This window comes from Mirounga angustirostris, unplaced genomic scaffold (assembly GCF_029215605.1).
Source record: "Mirounga angustirostris isolate CCGP_5_RB_7025 unplaced genomic scaffold, mMirAng1.0.hap1 SCAF_8, whole genome shotgun sequence".
Classification (NCBI taxonomy): Eukaryota; Metazoa; Chordata; class Mammalia; order Carnivora; family Phocidae; genus Mirounga; species Mirounga angustirostris.
Window position 1 is genome coordinate 71,935,681 of NW_026991716.1, and position 18,060 is coordinate 71,953,740.

General features: G+C 39.8%; 1 protein-coding gene across 1 annotated transcript in view; it reads right to left on the reverse strand.

Moving 5' to 3' along the window:
• SNAP91 (synaptosome associated protein 91) overlaps positions 1-16,164 on the reverse strand; it is a 143,521-nt gene extending 127,357 nt beyond the window's left edge. The window contains exons 1-2 of the mRNA XM_054505455.2: positions 15,983-16,164; positions 14,938-15,097 (exon numbers count right to left, since the gene is read on the reverse strand). Of these exons, the coding sequence (XP_054361430.2) occupies positions 14,938-15,067 (130 nt within the window). The 5' untranslated portion in view covers positions 15,068-15,097; positions 15,983-16,164. The remainder of the gene's footprint in view (positions 1-14,937; positions 15,098-15,982) is intronic.
• Positions 16,165-18,060: the final 1,896 nt, after the last annotated feature.

An 18,060-nucleotide genomic window follows, 5' to 3' on the forward strand; every position in this document is an offset into this window, starting at 1 on the left:
GTCTCACTGTTTAGTCAGATGATGGGGGATCTGTAAAGTGTACAATCTGAAGCTAATCAAGTTGATAATGGGATTATAGGAAGTTTTCTAAAATTCTATTCCAGCTTTTAAGAAAAAATAATAAGATATTTTCTGATATTTTTAATACTAAAAGAAAAGAATTATAGAGGATGATAATGTGGAAACTACTAGCTTTGGAGAGAAGAGGAGAAAGAAAATTTTTTACCTGGCTATTTCCTCAACCTCAATTTTAATAACATAAGTTTTTTTCTTGGGCATTAAGAGGCTAACAAACCCAATGAAATATGACATAGACATACTTAGATATACTTAATATATATCATGATTTTGGGGGGGGTAGTCTTGTTTTTAGTTTTGCATTAACAATTAAGCCTGATTATAAAATGCTATTATTTCAGTGGTGATAGTTAAAAATGTTATAAATTATGTCACCAAATAATAAGACCAAACTAAATGGCCTCTAAAGTTCATTTTATACACTTTTTAGAAAACTTTGAACTAAGTTACATGAGTCTGTAATCTTTTTCGTCTTCACTGTCACCAATGGCATAGGAAGCATTCTCTGGTGTTAGCTCTATGACCCAAGAACCAAGCAACAGACAAGAAGAGGGAAAAGAGAAAAAGAGGTCAGGCTGGCAAGATGCATCCTGGAATGCCATTAGGGACTGCTTCCTGACTGTCCACTGTGTCAGAAGTGCCCTGGGTTGGGTTTGCATTTATGGTGAGTTCGAATTCAGACTATTAAAGTTCATGTGTGTGTGTATGTATATACATTTTTTTTAAAGATTTTATTTATTTATTTGAGAGAGAGAGACACTGAGAGAGGGAACACAAGCGGGGGGCTGGGGTGGGAGAAGGAGAAGCAGGCTCTCCATTGAGCAGGGAGCCCGATGCGGGGCTCGATCCCAGCACCCTGGGATCGTGACCTGAGCCGAAGGCAGACGCTTAACAACTGAGCCACCCAGGCGCCCCTAAATATGTTTACATTTCTCACATGACTCGCCCAGATATTTCCTGGCACCAATACAGCAATCAGAACTAGGTGACCAAGGTAATGACCCATTAGGGCACCTGCTCAAGGAAGACAGATAAGAATTACTCAGTATTAACCCATATAGAATGTATGATTTTGCCTTTCTGGGATTTAGATTCCTCATCTGTGAAAAGGAATATTCTCTCCAGCCTAGCAGGCCCTCCATATCTGGTCCCAGTTCACAATTCAGGTCTTGCTTAACATTCTTGGCCCTCTAAATTCAGGTTTCCAGTGACCTTTCACTTTTTTAAATTCCTAAAATGTGTCTTGTCCCCTTTGAATCTCTTCTTAGAACAGTGTTCAGCAGCTCCTGTCTGCACCTAACCTAGGTAGTCCACTCGTTCTTCAGGTATGGGCTTAAACATAACTTCTGCAAGGTACCTCCACTGGAGTCTTCACTTCCCCTCTTAACACTCAATTCTTTTTGAGCCACTTGTAATTATTTCTTTCATTTTCTGTCTCCCCTACTAAGTTTCCAAGAGCTGTACCTTGTTCACCATGGTATCCTTGCCTCCTGGAACAATTCCTGACATTTAGTAAATACCCAAATATTTGTTAAGTGAATAAATAATGGCACTGTACTAAGTAAGTTACTGAAAGCCCCAATACTGAAAGTAATTTCTAATTTCGACAAACAGGTCATTAAAAGCCAAATTAAATATGCTAACATTTATTGCTCTCTTTGCAAAGGCAAAACCACCCAAAGTTTTAGCTTAAGCTTGTCCCCCTTCCTCAGAGCTTTTCTAAACCCCTCATGTTTCTAATGGTAATATTATCATGTTAGTGAATAGCATCACCATATATATATAGTGAATATCATTTTAATGAAAATTAAGAGTATATACTTTGAAATAATGTTTTTCTTCCGTAACCATCCCTACCACTCATAATGTATGTACTTGTGAATTATAAAGTGGATACTAAAAAACAGTGCTACCTAACTGTATCCAACTCAAAACAAACTAAAGCAAATGGGTACACACATATACACACAATAAATGCTAGTGAAGAATTTTCTCTAATATTAATAATCATCTACAATCTAATCATTGATGATATGCACCAAGAGAAATACACACATGCTTTAAATCCACAACCAAAAACACTTTTTGTATCAAGGATATAATTTTCCCCAAATGAAATTTTTTTCATGGAGCCCAGTGCGGGTCTTAAACCCCCAACCCTGAGATCAAGACCTGAGCTGAGATCAAGAGTTGGACACTTAACCAACTGAGCCACCCAGGTGGCCCAAGATGAAATTTTTATCATGTCACAAGGATACAAGTGTTGAAAGACTATCAAGAAATGTGCAGCTATGTACATTAAGCAATATAATGTTTCCTTTGTTTGTTTTCCTTCAATATTACACTTCTGTGGCTTTCAAAACCTTGAGAGAAAATGATCAAGTTTAACTCCTTGCTCTTCTGCAAGGTTAGCAAGAAAAAGTTTATAAGAACAAAAAGTTCTGAAATTTGGGAAATGTGAAATCTGTAACAAAAAAAATCATTCAGCAAATGTTTACCAAAACCTGCTTCCATGCTATTTTGGTGTTAGGGATAAGGCAACTTCAATTAAACTGCAGACTAGAGGAAAAAAATTTCACTAAATAGGATCCCACTAAAGCTCCGTGAATGATATGACAGGGATACATGCATAGGGGACCACTGAAGTCCTGACAAGGAATGACTAAAGCTAGGTTTTAGAAATGAGATTTTTAAAATATATTAGAACACAGACACAGCACAAAGGCCCAGAAGTAATACAGAGGATAGTGAACCTAATGAATTTCAAAGTTTATCAGGAATGAATTGTGGTGTGTATGGGGAGTGGAGGGAGAGGAAAGAACAGTGGATTGGAAACAGGCTGCATACAGAAAAAACCACACCTGATAATTTAGATAAATATTACTGGCATCCTTCCACTCATTTGGGTGAACTCACAAGAAAATAAAAGGTGATCTTCAAGGCCAAAACATAAAGAAGATACAGAAAAACACATGGTAAAGTGATATGGAGGAGAAGGCTCCTTGAGGCCAGGTGTTAGTTTGAGTGGCCAGAAAGCTTAGATTTTAACAGCCTTACAGGGAACAGAAAACAAGGTCTTTGAACTAAGCAAGGTGGCGAGTTGGAATAAAGACCTTCACAGAAAGCTGGGATGATCAAAGGGTTACTCCCTTTGTAAAATCAGTAGAAAAAACAAAAACAAAAAGAACACCTTCCAGCAAAGAAGACAATAGAAAAGCTTGTCCCACTTAGTCTAGGTTCTGGGGAAAAGAAGAAATCTCTAGGGCTTTTGTAATCATAGCTTTCCTCTTGTCCAAGTTTCTGACTCATATTTAGACTACATATTCACACTTTTCTATTCAAGACCTTCAGAGCCATATGTATTTCAGAATTTGATTGTTCAGATTTTACAAAGTAATATGGTACATACCCCAGATATTAAGTAACACCCCAGTCTAATCTGGGCAGCATATCATAATACAACAATATTTCTGTAGTTCAACATAAAAACTTTCATGGTAGGTAGTACAAATTTTGCTACCAAATGCTTTACAAAAAAGAATTTTGGTCTTTTCTTTAGACTTTGAAATTATGGACCCAGACTTGCACTAGAGGGGAAACTCCAACAGCAGAAATCAACTTAAGGTGCTCCCATGACGGTAGCACTTGTGGGATCTGGCAGAGGCAAATACAAATCCTCTCTAGGTTATCCTAAGTTTTCAGGATTCCCACAGATGAAGTCCAAAATTACAAACACACAAGGAAACATTTCATGATTGAGGATCAGGCAAAAACCATAGCAAACACAGAGCTTCACGTAATGGATCTGTGTGATACAGAATATGAAATGAATTGTGTTTCAAATGAAGAAACAAAAGAGGAACTCAAAAATGTAAGAAGTATATGCCATCCAAAAAAAGAGCAAATTTGAAAAACTTCAAAAATAAAAAATATAAGTGAATAAAATTAAAAACTAAGGATGGGTAAAAGCAGATAAAACATAGCTAAAGAGAGAATTAATAAATAGGAAGTATCTGAAAAACAAAGCATACTAAACAGTAAAGCAAGTATTGAAAACTACAAAAGGTATATTTAGAGATACAAGGATATGATGTGAAAGTTTAGTATATATATAATCATATTTGAAGACAACAAAAAAGAAAATGGATGTAGGTCACAGTCAATAATAAGAAATGCTGAGAATTTCCCAGACCTGATAAGAGAAATGAATTCTCATATTCAGGAAACCCAAAAGTTCCAAAGAGGATAAATAAAAGAAAGCTACATCTAAGGGGAAGGAAAGCTTCCAAACTCATTCTATGAGGCCAGCATTACTCTGATACCAAAACCAGACAACAGCACTGCAAAAGAAGAGAACTACAGGCCAATATCTCTGATGAACACAAATGCAAAAATCCTCAACAAAATATTACCAAGCCAAATCCAACAACACATTAAAAAATCATTCACTACAATCAAGTGGGATCTATTCCTGGGATGCAAAGGTAGTTCAATATTTGCAAATCAGTCAATGTGATACAACACATCAACAAGAAAAAGGATAAAAACTGTATGATTATTCCAATACATGCAAAAAAAAAAAAAAAAAGCATTTGACAGAGTACAACATCCATTCATGATAAAAACTCTCAACAAACTGGTTTAGAGAGAACATACCTCAACATAATAAAGGTCATATATGAAACCCACAGCTAATATCATACTCAATGATGAAAAACAGAGAGCTTTTCCCCTAAGATCAGGAACAAGATCATTTCCATTCCCACCACTTTTATTCAGCATAGGACTGAAAGCCCTAGCCACAACAATCAGACAACAAAAAGAAATAAAGGCATCCAAATTAGCAAGGTAGAGGTAAAACTTTCACTATTTTCGATGACATGATACTATATATAGAAAACCCTAGGGGCACCTGGGTGGCTCAGTCGTTAAGCATCTGCCTTCTGCTCAGGTCATGATCCCAGGGTCCTGGGAGCAAGCCCCTCATCGGGCTCCCTGCTCAGCAGGAAGCCTGCTTCTCCCTCTCCCACTCCCCCTGCTTGTGTTCCCTCTCTCGCTGTCAAATAAATAAATAAAATCTTAAAAAAAAAAAAAAGAAAACCTTAAAGACTCCACCAAAAAACTACTAGAACTGATAAATGAATTCAGTAAAGTCACAGGATACAAAATCAATATACAGAAACCTGTTGAATTTCTACACAATTATAATGAAGTAGCAGAAAGAGAAATTAAGAAAATAATTCCATTTACAATTACACAAATAATTAAGTGCCTAGGAATAAACTTAACCAAGGACGTGAGAGACCTGTACTCCTAAAACTATAAAACACTGATTAAAGAGATCAAGATGACACCAAGGACTGGAAAGACATTCCATGCTCATGGGTTTGAAGAATATTGTTAGAATTTCTGTACTACCCAAAGCAATCTACAGATTTAATGGAATCCCTATCAAAATATCAACAGGATTTTTCACAGAACTAGAACAAACAATCCTAAAATGTATATGGAACCACAAAAAACCCCAAATAGCCAAAGCATCTTGAAAAACAAGTATAAAAGGTATCACAATCCCAGATATCAAGATATACTACTAAACTGTAGTAATCAAACAATATGGTACTGGCACAAAAACAGACACATAGATCAATGGAACAGAATAGAGAGCCCAGAAATAAATCCACAACTATATGGCCAATTAATCTCCAACTAAAGGAGGCAAGAATATTCAATGGGAAAAAGACGGTCTCTTCAACAAATGGTGTTGGAAAAACTGGACCACTACATGCAAAATAATGAAACTTTCTTACACCATACACAAAAATAAATTCACAAATGGATTAAAGGACCTAAATGTGAGACATGAAGTCATAAAAATCTTAGAAGAAAGCACAGGCAGTAATTTCTCTGACATCAGTCATAGTGATATTTTTCTAGCTGCGTCTCCTGAGGCAAGGGAAACAAAAGCAAAAATAAATGACTGGGACATCAAAATAAAAGGCTTCTGCACAGCAAAGGAAACAACCAACAAAACTAAAAGACAACCTACTGAATGGGAGGAGATATTTGCAAATGACATATCCAATAAAGGGTCAGTATCCAAAATATATAAAGAACTTACACAACTCAACACCAAAAAAGACAATCTAATTAAAAAATGGACAGAAGACATGAACAGGTATTTCTCCAAAGAAGACATACAGATGGCCAACACACACATGAAAAGATGCTCAACATCACTTATCATCAGGGAAATGCAAATCAAAACCATAGTGGATATCACCTCATGCCTGTCAGAACAGCTAAAGCCAAAAACACAAGAAAGAGTAAGTGTTGGTAAAGATGTAAAGAAACCCTCTTGCACTGTTGGTGGGGATACAAACTGGTACAGTCACTATACAAAACAATATGGAGATTCCCCCAAAATAAAAAATAAAACTACCATATCATCTAGTAATTCCACTACTGGGTAATTACCCGAAGAATATGAAAACACTAATTCAAAAAGATATATGCACCCCTATGTTTACTGCAGCATTATTTACAACAGCCAAATTACAGACATAGCCCAAGTGTCCACTGATAGATGAATGGATAAAGAAGATGTGGTGTATATATACACACAATGGAATATTACTCAGCCACAAAACATAATGGAATCTTGCCATTTGCAACAACATGGATAGATCTAGAGGGTATAATGCTAAATGAAATAAGCCAGTCAGAGAAAAACAAATACCGTACGGTTTCACTCATATGTAAATTTAAGAAACAAATGTTTTGTGTAAAAGGACAAAGGACAACAACAACAAAGAGACAAACCAAAATATAGACTCTTACAGAGATGAGAGAGAACTACAGAGAACCACAGACATGGTTACCAGGGGGGAGGAGAGTAAGGAAATGGGTGAAATAGATGATGAAGATTAAGAGTATACTTACCATGATGAGCACTGAGTAATGTCTACAAGTGTTGAACTACTATATTGTACATGTGAAATAAATATAACACTGTTATATTAACTATACTGAAATTAAAATTTAAAAAAATAAATAAAAAAAGAAAGCTACATCTACACAATCATACACTACAGAAGGAAAAGACAAACAAGATTATAAAAGCTGCCACAAAAAGAGATTACCTAAAGGCAGGTGGACTCCAACAGAAGCCAAAAGAGTGAAATTATCTTCAAAGGAAAAATAACTGTCAATCCAGAATTGTGTACACAGATAAACTATCCTTCAAAAATATGGGCAAAATAAGTTTTTTTTAAAGACAAAATCAGAGATGACTACTAAAGAACCTCACTGAAGGAAGGAGCTTGAAGAGGAATACAGTTCAGGAAAATCGTAGGCATAATGAAGCAATGGTGAAAAAAGAAGTCAAGGAGGATTTACCGACATAAACACTGCCTGTAACGAATAACAATGTCTAGCTTTGGGGGTTAAAACTATGGTAGAATTAAAATACTAGACAGCACAGCATGTAAGTAAGAAGTGGGTGACTGGAGTAAAGTTCCTAAGTTTCTCTTCTTTAGGAGGAAATAAAAGATACTGTTCTACTTTAGACTTCAAGTAGGCATATTAAATTTTTCAAGGGGATCACTAAAAGAACAGAAATAATATAGATTTTAAACTTCCAAACTATAGAAAAAGTTGGAATTAACGTAAAAACCGAAGCAACTAAAAAACAAAACAAAACAACAACAACAACAACAAAAAACTGAAGCAACTGAAAGCAGGAAGCAAATACAAGCATGGAGAAGGGGTAATGGCAAATCACTAGTGATCGTATCTGTCATTATAGTGGTGGAAGTAGCAGTAACGATTCTAGTAGGGGCAAGAGTAGCATCAACAGCAACTGTACAAGTAACGGTTAACAGTGATAGCGGTAGTAATAACTGATATTCATTGCACATTTGTGCATCAAGCTCTGAGCTAGGTATTTTACATGCATGATCTCATTTATTCCTCACCAAAGACGAAATAGGTACTATTACTAAACTTCTTTTTACAAATGAGGTTTATTACTGATCTAAAGCAAAGCAGAGACAGTTAAGAAGGAGATTTCAGAGAGTTTTTAACAATTGAGTACCCACTGGATGTGAGAGATGAGGGATAACAACTCTCAAATTAGTGGCTTGGCCAATTGGGTTGGCAATGCCTGGCCCCTAACAGCAATCCTATTACTTCATGCATGGATTAAGCCAAAGACACAGAATATCCAAAGAAGGGCAGACTTGTGTTTGTTTTCTTTGGAATGGTAAAATTCTGTTTCAAGGAGCTTGGGTGCAAAAGAAAAACAAGGGACGATAGTTGGTTGCTGGAAGAGGTCATAGAGTCCAAGGAGAGTTGTGTGTAGGTGGCTTTGTTTTAAATGGAGATACTTGAAAATGCTTATAAGAGAGATAGGAGGAGAGCTTAAAAATACAGATGACAGAATAGCTAATATAGAAAGGAGGAGAGTTATCATTTAAAATAAAAGTGCTAATCTTGGGAGAATAATTAATGATCAGGCCAAAAAGCAAAACCACACGAAGTAGACAAAGATGCAGCTTCTCTCTCTCTCCTGAGTAGCCAGGAATGGCATATCACAAAATCCTTTAGGAATCATTAGATCTTTCTTAAAGATGCATAATAGAGAAAGGTTATGTATATATGGGAGGGCAGGAGGGATCCTCACACATTTGGAACAAATGAAGAGAGAGCAGGAACCCAGTTCTAAGAAGGCTGTGGGCTTTGGGGTACAATTCTCTCTCTGGCCTGTGCTTTCACCCAGCTGCTCCTAGGAAGACTCCATCCTGTCTTACAGCTCATCATGCAACTAACACTTGGTATGCCATTCTCCTATTCTCCCCTTTATGAGAAACAAAACCTAGAGCACATTACATAAACACCTAAGAAAAAACAGACAGCTAACATTTCCCTTCATAAGCAAACAATGTTTCTCGGTGAACAGAAAAACATTTGCCAACAAGGTGGAACTGAAGAATAAATATTTTTAATGGCAAGAAATGTGGCTTTTCAAATTATTTAACTGAACTATGATTATATTTGAAGGCTTAGTCAGTAGCAACTGGATCAGGAGTTGAGTCACCGAAAATAAACCTCTGTAAGGAAAGCATCCTAGGTCGTCAGGGAAGAAGGTTATATGTCACTTCCGACCTTCTTTACCAAGTATTGAAACCTAGATAAGCTCCAAGAACACCCTATCCCAGCATCAATCAATCTGAAGGGAGGCAGGAAGATATCTAAAGGATATTTATTTGTGAAAAGCTAAGAGATGGATCCATAGCAACTAAGTGCACAGATTAAATTTACAAGTAAGACTTTAGCAGTCATTTATTAAACATTAAAACTCATATGGCAATGTACCAAAAATCGAGATTTTAATCTAAAATGCGGCAAGCTAATATTACAATTAAGATGTGAATTTACCTACTCTGTATATAATTTTATATTTTTTCCATACATTCAATTTTTACCACATTTAAAAAATTGATTTGAATTACCAATTTTATACTGGTTCTAAGAAAGTATCTGCTAACCACACTGGAGAGTGGAGAAAGGAGAAAAAAACCATCTAAAGTGACCCAAATAGAATTAACATTATACCATAAAAAAAAGATTTCTCTGAAAATGTGGAAATAAAAAGATCCAGAAAAAAATCCTTACTATTCTACTAGCTGATATAAAGTCTGATTATTTTAAGTCATTTTAAAACATGCTCCCTGCTGTTACCTGAGACTCTTTGCCACTCTTCTGCTTTGCCTGCTCCTGCCAACCCCTGAACCTCACAGGATCTCTCTGCCCCCCTCCTGGCATGCTGAGTGTTGTCTGGGAATGTCACAGGACCATACAGACTGGATCCTTTACAGATTTGCTGTATCAATGATCATCGACTAAAATGCGTTTTCAAAAGTGTATTTCCCCCAGCTCTTCATGACTGCCTAAAAAATACTATCTCCATCTTCACGCTTGTGCTGGGTCTTCTGGTGAAATCAAGAAGGAACAGAGCATGCCTTCATATAGAAGAATGAGAGGGTATATTTAGTCAATAACAAATAGTGAAATGAGAACAACTGGAATAAAAGTAAAATATATTTACAGCAAATTAGTACACCTCTCATGTTGAAAGTTACTCTAGTGTTCAGTAAACTTTTATAGATTGATCCAATTAATTTTATTCAATAATTTTTGCCTATTTTTTTGATTTGTGAACTATAGAAAGCTTTATTAACTTATCACAAATATAGATATGGTATCAACTAAATTGGTGTGCAAATAGCATTTCTATAAATCAAAATATATTTTATTTATACTAAGCAAGCTTAGGTATAGAAAATAAACTTAAATTTATTGTAATTAATTAATTAATTAAAATTTAGGGTTAAATTTTCATTCTGTTTACTCACAAAATTTCCTGCTTTACAGATATTTTATGAAAAAAATTAAAACAGCAGGTATTTTGTGGTAATTGGCCAATATTTGCCTTGAATCAAAAACAGTCCAAATCTCCCATTACTTCTACCAGATATTCTAATAAGAAATAAAATCCTGTTTTCCTTTTTTTAAAAAAATATTTATTTATTTATTTATTTGGGGTCGGGGAGAGAGAGCGAGCAAGCATGGGGAAGGGCAGACAGAGACAGAGAATGTCAAGCTGACTCCCTGCGGAGTGTGGAAACTGAAGTGGGGTTCAATCCCACTGCCCTGAGATCATAACCTGAGCCAAAATCAAGAGTTGGATGCCCAACTGGCCGAGCCACCCAGGTGCCCCAAATCTTACTTTTTCTTAATTTGGGAGGATAGGAATCCTATATAAAATGCCAGCCAGTATCCCTTAAACATAAGATTCAGAACTTGAATCATTTGCTCAGTATGTGGCATAAGCTCATTATTAAAAACCCTCAAGAGGTTTAGAATGGGAAAAAAAAAATAGCATTGCTGATAACCAATTTGGCTTTTCACGAGGTTTGGTTTGATAGTAATAGTAATGTCTAAGTTTGAATTTTGATGATGTTAAAGAGGTTTTTTGTTTTTTGTTTTTTTTTTTAACAATATGGCATATATAGAAATTGTTGGTAAAAGCTACTAACAGAAATGAATCTTATACTAGAGCTGCCAAACTTCACCAGTTTCTCTCTGCAGGTGTTACGTTGGGTCAACTCTATTTCTTGGTTGTTTTTTTTTTTAGATTTTATTTATTCATTTGACAGAGAGAGACACAGCGAGAGAGGGAACACAAGCAGGGCGAGTAAGAGAGGGAGGAGGAGGAAGCAGGCTTCCCGCCGAGCAGGGAGCCCGATATGGGGCTCGATCCCAGGATCCTGGGATCATGACCTGAGCCGAAGGCAGCCGCCCAACGACTGAGCCACCCAGGCGCCCCTCTTGGTTGTTCTTTAACGGTGACACAGCACTTGGGTAGATACTAGGTGCCTTACTGGATCTTATTACTTTATTACTTGACTTGGGCTATCCTTTAGGCCATCAGCTACAAAGCAGAAAAGGAAAAAAAGCAACTGAAATGTAAAACAGTTGTAACCAAGAAGGTAAATACTTGCTGAACCCTGGATGTTTTATGTATTACCAAATAGGTATACAAAGTTACAAGGAAAAGGAAACAAGGATGTACAGGCACCCCCAAAAAACTAATGTCAAACTAACAATGGTCAGGTGTTTGTTAATTTTCATGTGCAAGCAGTAACATTATTACAGTAGAGTACGGAATAAAAGTTTTACATAATTCAAAAGTACCTTAAGGTATATAATCATTATTTAGAATATTATTTTAAATTCAATATGTAACTCCTGATTATGGTGAAGCTTTTCTGAATATACTTTTCCTCTAAGGAACTGTTATTGAAAAAAAAAAAAAGGGAAAAAAATCTGAGACTGTATGTCTAGAGTTTCTTTACCTTCTCACCATATATAATTCTGCCCCCAGATGTTAACTAATCATTCCTATAAATGTTTAAATCATATATCATTAAGCATAATTTTATAAATCACCAGAATTAACAGTTTTCCTGGCCTATCAACCTACAGAGAAAAAAAAAATCTTTTAAACCAGCATTTTAAATAAATAATATTTGGAGCCCATTCAGTTAACCCAATATCTGGGGGGAAAAAAAATCACAAAACCATAAACTTTAATCTTATAATCTTCCAACCTAAACTCCAAACCCGAAAGTTATACACCAATCAAACAAATTAAAAATTAAAACTTTTTGGTCTCAAATTCCCAACTCTACATTGTGCTCTTTTCCTCCCAACTATTTAATATTTTCAAAATTAAGTCATTACTTAAGAACGCTTCAGTGCCTATAGGGAAAGTTAGTTATGTGTTGGCATGTTCTAACAATAGGTGTGATTCACTTTTATAACTGGTGTGTTAACTGAAAACCTGTGAATTACTAAGGTAGTCGACTGTTATTTAAAAGAACTTCACAAGGAATTCCAAGCAAAGATGCCCTCTTACAATGCATATAAATACAACAAAACTTCTATTTTCAAATTTTCCATGTCATTTTTTCAGTAATGTGATATCTGTCTTCCCAAATTCTTCCCTAAGATTGTTTTTAAGTGCAGTTAATTTATTTTATTACTTACTCAAAAAGTAAAACGTCAAAAAGAAAAACTAATACTCTTCACTGCTTATCTTTTGCTCATTTTTTTAATTGACTGAATTTAAAATTCTTCATGCATATCATAGAGATTGCAATAATGACGTGGGTTGTGCTGCTTGATTTCACACAAAGCCATACAAACAAGATGGGTATTTTGGAAATTAAACCATTCAGGCTAATACTGTTCCCCCCCCCCCAATAGAAAATATGACTAAGTAAACTACAGACAACTGTTAAGTGCCGTGGTTAAAAGCTGTGAAAGTTAATTACCTTCCCTGAACCTGTTAAGCAGCGATAAATTAATAATGTAAAGCCCAGTGCCCGGCATACAGTAACTGCTCAATAAATGTTTAGCTGTTGTTATTATTCTCATTAATAATTCAATACCAATTCCTGCGCTATCTGCTTTCTAAATACAGAATCTCCCTGTTATGTTTTACATCTTCAAAATCACTCTACTTACTCACATGCTGGAGATACTGGAAAACCTCCCACCTTGAAAATTTTTAAAAGACCATCCAGATCTAAAAGATTAAGGTGACTAAATATTTAGATATGGAAAAGTGAGTCTATATCTGAATAATGTTTCAATGAAATGCTCAAATCTGTGAACATTCTATGAAATGTATCGATATATTGATCTACCATTTTCATAGCATCTAACTAATCCAACACCTATAGCTTTTTTATTACGAATATTTGCTAGACTGACATACCTTTAAGACATGAGTCATCTTTCCAGAGTTGGGGAAACTGATGGAAAGATGGCTAAATGATTCAGCATGCTGCAGCAAAATGAGCTGGTCATGAATTTATAATTTCCACTTCTGTTAGGTGCCCTGGCCCTGGTGGCCTCTTCCATCAACATACCATACCATATCAACAAATTTTGTTAAAAATTTCCTCAGGGAAGGAGCAATGGTGTTCTCCCCTCAGACAAGCTTCTAGAAGCAAATTATTCAATTTTATGACACAACAGCCTCACAAGGCTGGATAACCCTTACAATGTCCAGTTGTAAGCTTCATCAAGCTGTGCTTATACAGATCATAGGACTAAAGTCAATTCTAACACTAGGGCCATTTTCTCAGCTGCAAAAGGCAGACACTGGGGAAGGCCCGAAGCAAAAGAAACCCAGAAAATGAGGAAAGGAAGCCAGATGGGAAATGGGTATGGCTACAGTTGTGTCTCTTATGCCAACACTGATCTTTACCAACAAACATCGTATCAGAGCGGGTCCCAAGCAGGTCAAAAAGACTGAGCAGCAGCAACAGAACACATTCTGATGTAGCCTTAGCTATAAAGAGCTTCACTACCTAAAGCCAGGGAAAGCCTTTTTCTAAGTCCCTATTTGTCCTTCAATAACAAAATATTTACTGTGTTAAGCCAATGAAAAATTTATATTAGAAATACATAGATTCCAAACCAGATTAAAGCCTTTTTCCATCAAATAACCAATATAAAGAAAAGGCATTATGAATGAAATGTTTTCTTGTAAAAGTGCACTATCTCGAATGCTGGGAAAGCACATCCATTTTGTGACCACAGCATAGTCATTCTGCCCAGCAGTTTCTGAGAAACGGACAACGAAGTGTGCCAGGATGTGTAAAATGAAATTGCCATTATCTCTGAAGTCCAATTTCCTCATTCAATAGCTTGAATTTATTTCAGTTTGGTATGGTTACATACAACATACACTCATACACCCACACTCACACACGAAATCTCAGCAGCCACACTGAAAAAGAAGACACTATTTTAAAACTACTCAAAAATGTATTCAGAAAACTAGGGTGACAAGTTTGACCTTTTATGATTTCACCTTTCTTATTTTCTTTGGGGGGGGTGTATGACTGTGCAACCCCTGATTTCCTGTAACCTGGACAAAGGGGTGGTGTGTGGAGAAAGAAAAAAAAAAAAAAAAGAGGTGAAACGTGCCTAATCCAGAACGTACGATTCCTCAGGATTTTATATTATTGATACATACAGAATTTTTTTTTCTCCACCAAGACCCTGGAGGTCAACAGGAGAAAAAAAAAATGGCTCTTACACAAACAAGGTTTCAGGGTTGACCCAAGGCAACACCTCCACGTCTGGAGATTTCGAGCTCAGGGGCAGCCCAGCTGGGAGTTCTGAAAGCTGCAGCATTATCGACAGCAAGCCCAGGCCGCACGCCGGCATCCAGGGCGCCTCTGCCGTGCGCATGTCCCACTTATATAAAAAGATGCTTACAGTCCAGGTGCTTTTTCTTGGGGCCCATCACTTCATGAGTGGTGGCTTTGCAGACCGCTCTCGCAACAGCGGAGCCTGTCACGCTGTACTGAGCGGCGGCGATCCGATCCGTGAGCGTTTGGCCCGACATCTTCTCCGGCCGCGTCTATCACCTCCTCTTCTGCGGGAAAGGAGGGGAGATGGTCCTGCTTTAAACCCGCAGACCCTACCCTCCGAGCACCCCGGCCTTGCCTCCTCCAGCCGCACGGCGGCTCTCTTCTCCGTCCCCGCCCTGGTATCACCTCTAGGAGCCAGCAACGCGCTAAACCCCGCTGGTGATACGCGATCTAGGGGGTCTTCAACAAGAGTAGGTCCGTCACCGAACCCCAGCACGGGCTCCGGTCCCAGCCTCGTGACACCGTCCCGGTTCCACTCGCCCTGCCGCCCGCCTCACCCCTCCGGCACCCCCCTGTCAATCAGCACTTCGCCTGCAACCTGATCCCCGCGTGTTGGACCAGCCCCGGCGTGCGTCGGGATTATTCCCTGGGCGCCGCGCCCACCGGGTGCCCACCTCTCGCCTGCCCGCCGCAGCGTTTCTTCCTAGTAGCCCGCAGGCTCCGGGGTCTGAATCGGATACCCTAGCCCTGACCGTTTCCCTCTTCCTCCTCGCGCTGCTGCAGCAGTGGGCTCGTCCTCCCTCGGGCGCGGTGGAGATTATCCTAGCATTGCGCCATATTATGCCCTCGCCTCCCCTGCCTTCCTCGCCGCCGCCTCCCAAGCCCCGCCGAGGCCCTTCGCCCGAGTCCCCTCCCCTCGCCCCCAATCCCCGCCGCAGGGGCCGCCCGGGGGCTCTGCGGAGGGACCGGAGTCTCTCGGCGCCTCGCCCTTCCCGGCAGCGGAGCACAGACGCGCTGACAGCCCAGCCCAGCCCCCCGCCCGCACTCGAGCGCGCCGCGGAGCTGTCACCCAGCCGCTGCCCTTCTCCGCGCCCTAGGATTATCCTCTCCGGAGCCGCGCGCTGCCCCGGCGCGGGGGAGGGGACCGAGCCGGTGCCGCGGGTACTCACCCCGCCCCAGGAGCGGCGCCTCCCGCCGCAGGATGAGCGGAGCCTGGGCCGCCGAGGGAAGCCGCGCCGGGTGGGCGTGTGCGACCGCGCGCGGACCCGGTGCCCCGGGGCGAGATGCCTCCAGCCCTAGCCCGCACCACCCCCCGCCCTCAGCTCCGGGGTCCCTGCGCCCGCCGCCCGTGGCCCCGAGCGCCTCTACCCGCCCGCCGCCGCCTCCTCCGCCAGCGCTGCCGCGTCTCTCTAGCGATCCGCGCCGCGTTCCCATCCCCGCCCCCACCTCAGCTGTGGCGGCTCCAAGGAGTCAGGTGACGGCGGCGGACTAACCCGGGCGAGCTCTCCGCCGAGCGCCCCGCGGCCCCCTCCCAGCTACTCACACACTCTACCCCCCCCCACGCCCCGGGACCGCCAGCTCACAGGCAGGGGGGCGCCGCGCGCGAGCATCCCCGGCCAGCGCGAGACGAGAAGAAGGAGGCGGGGATGGCAGGGAGGCCGACACCCACCAGCCAACCACCCTCCGCGAGGCCCTCGGCAGCCCCTCCGCCGGCTAGACCCGCACCCAGCACGCACTGCGCGCGCGCGCACCGCGCACACCTGCCGGGCTACTGCGGGATTCGTGAGGGCGGCGGGGGCGTTGGAGCGACCCTGCCAGGGGGCTTTCCAAGTGCTGCCGTGAAGGCCAAGGCTAGGGCGTCGTCGCGCGCGGCCGGGCAAAGCCCAGCCCTTTCTCTACATTCTGTCTCTGACACGCCCGGCTGTCGGAGGCAGCCGTGGCCCGGAAGGGCAGGGCGACTTAAATGGCAGATTCTGCAAGCCAACCGTGCCGTTCGTTACCTGTGCCTCAACAGCTTGGAGCTCCTTTACTTGTTTCAGTTACAACTGGGAGCCGGGGTGGGCGGTAACTCTAGCCACGTTGGTCTTAAACGGATACAGAGGTCTGCTGCAAGTGCGAATAATGAACAAAGCCATCAATCAAGGCCCAAATTATATTCACAGTAATTATTTGGGTGTGTAGGGAAAACTCTTTGTATCCTTAAAAAGTAACGTCTACCAATTAAATATAGTGTTGGAATGTCTTAAGTATATTTGAATTGCATACATGAATTTCTTAAACGGGGATTTGGACTGGGTTAGTAGTTTCGCGTGTTCCCATTTTCAAAGATTGCTACTTATTGTAATCTTGAAAAACTTTTACATTCTCAAAGTAGAATCAAGATCAGAACTAAGCTGTGAATTTTCTTGACATTTTTTTCTGGCTACAGGTGGCCTCTATTGGGCCTTAAGGGCTTAAAATGTCTACCTGTAGATATCAAGTTTTTGTGGTGTACTCCTTTTACCTTGTACAGTGTTCGTTATGAAGTCATGATTTCATAACTTTTGGGACTGAGTCTAGCATTAATTAGAAATGTGATGAGTAAAGATAGCCTAAGACCACCATTCTTGGGTTTCAGATACTAGTCTTACCATATGATCTAGCAATAGGACACCTAGATATTTGTCCAAGAGAAATAGATAGTTCCATTTAAAAGCATGTACCCAAATTTTGTAGTACTTTTATAGAATGGCCCCAAACTGAAAGAAACCCAAATGCTCTTCTACTTACAAGTGGGTAAGCAAAATGTGGTCTGTCCACACAACAGAATGCTACTAAGCGATAACAAAGAACAAACCAACAACAGGGATGAAAATGCGTTATGCTAAATCAAAGAAGCCCAAACTCCAAATGCTACATGTTGTGATTCCATTTATATAACATTCTGAAAAAGGAAAAACAATAGAGACAAAAAGCATATCAGATGTCAGGAGTGGGGAGAAGAGACTGACCACAAAGGGACAGAAGGTAACTTGTCATAGTGATGGAAATGTTCTACATCATAACTGTGATGATTGTTACACAACCCCATATATTTCTCAAAACTTATCAATTTATACACTTAAAATTGGTGAATTTTATTATGTGTAAATTACACCTCAATAAATCTGATAAAAAGAGCTGGAATGACAATATTAATATACAAAGTAGACTTCAGAGGAAGGAATGTTAGTATGGATAAAGAGGCACATTTCATAATGATACAAAT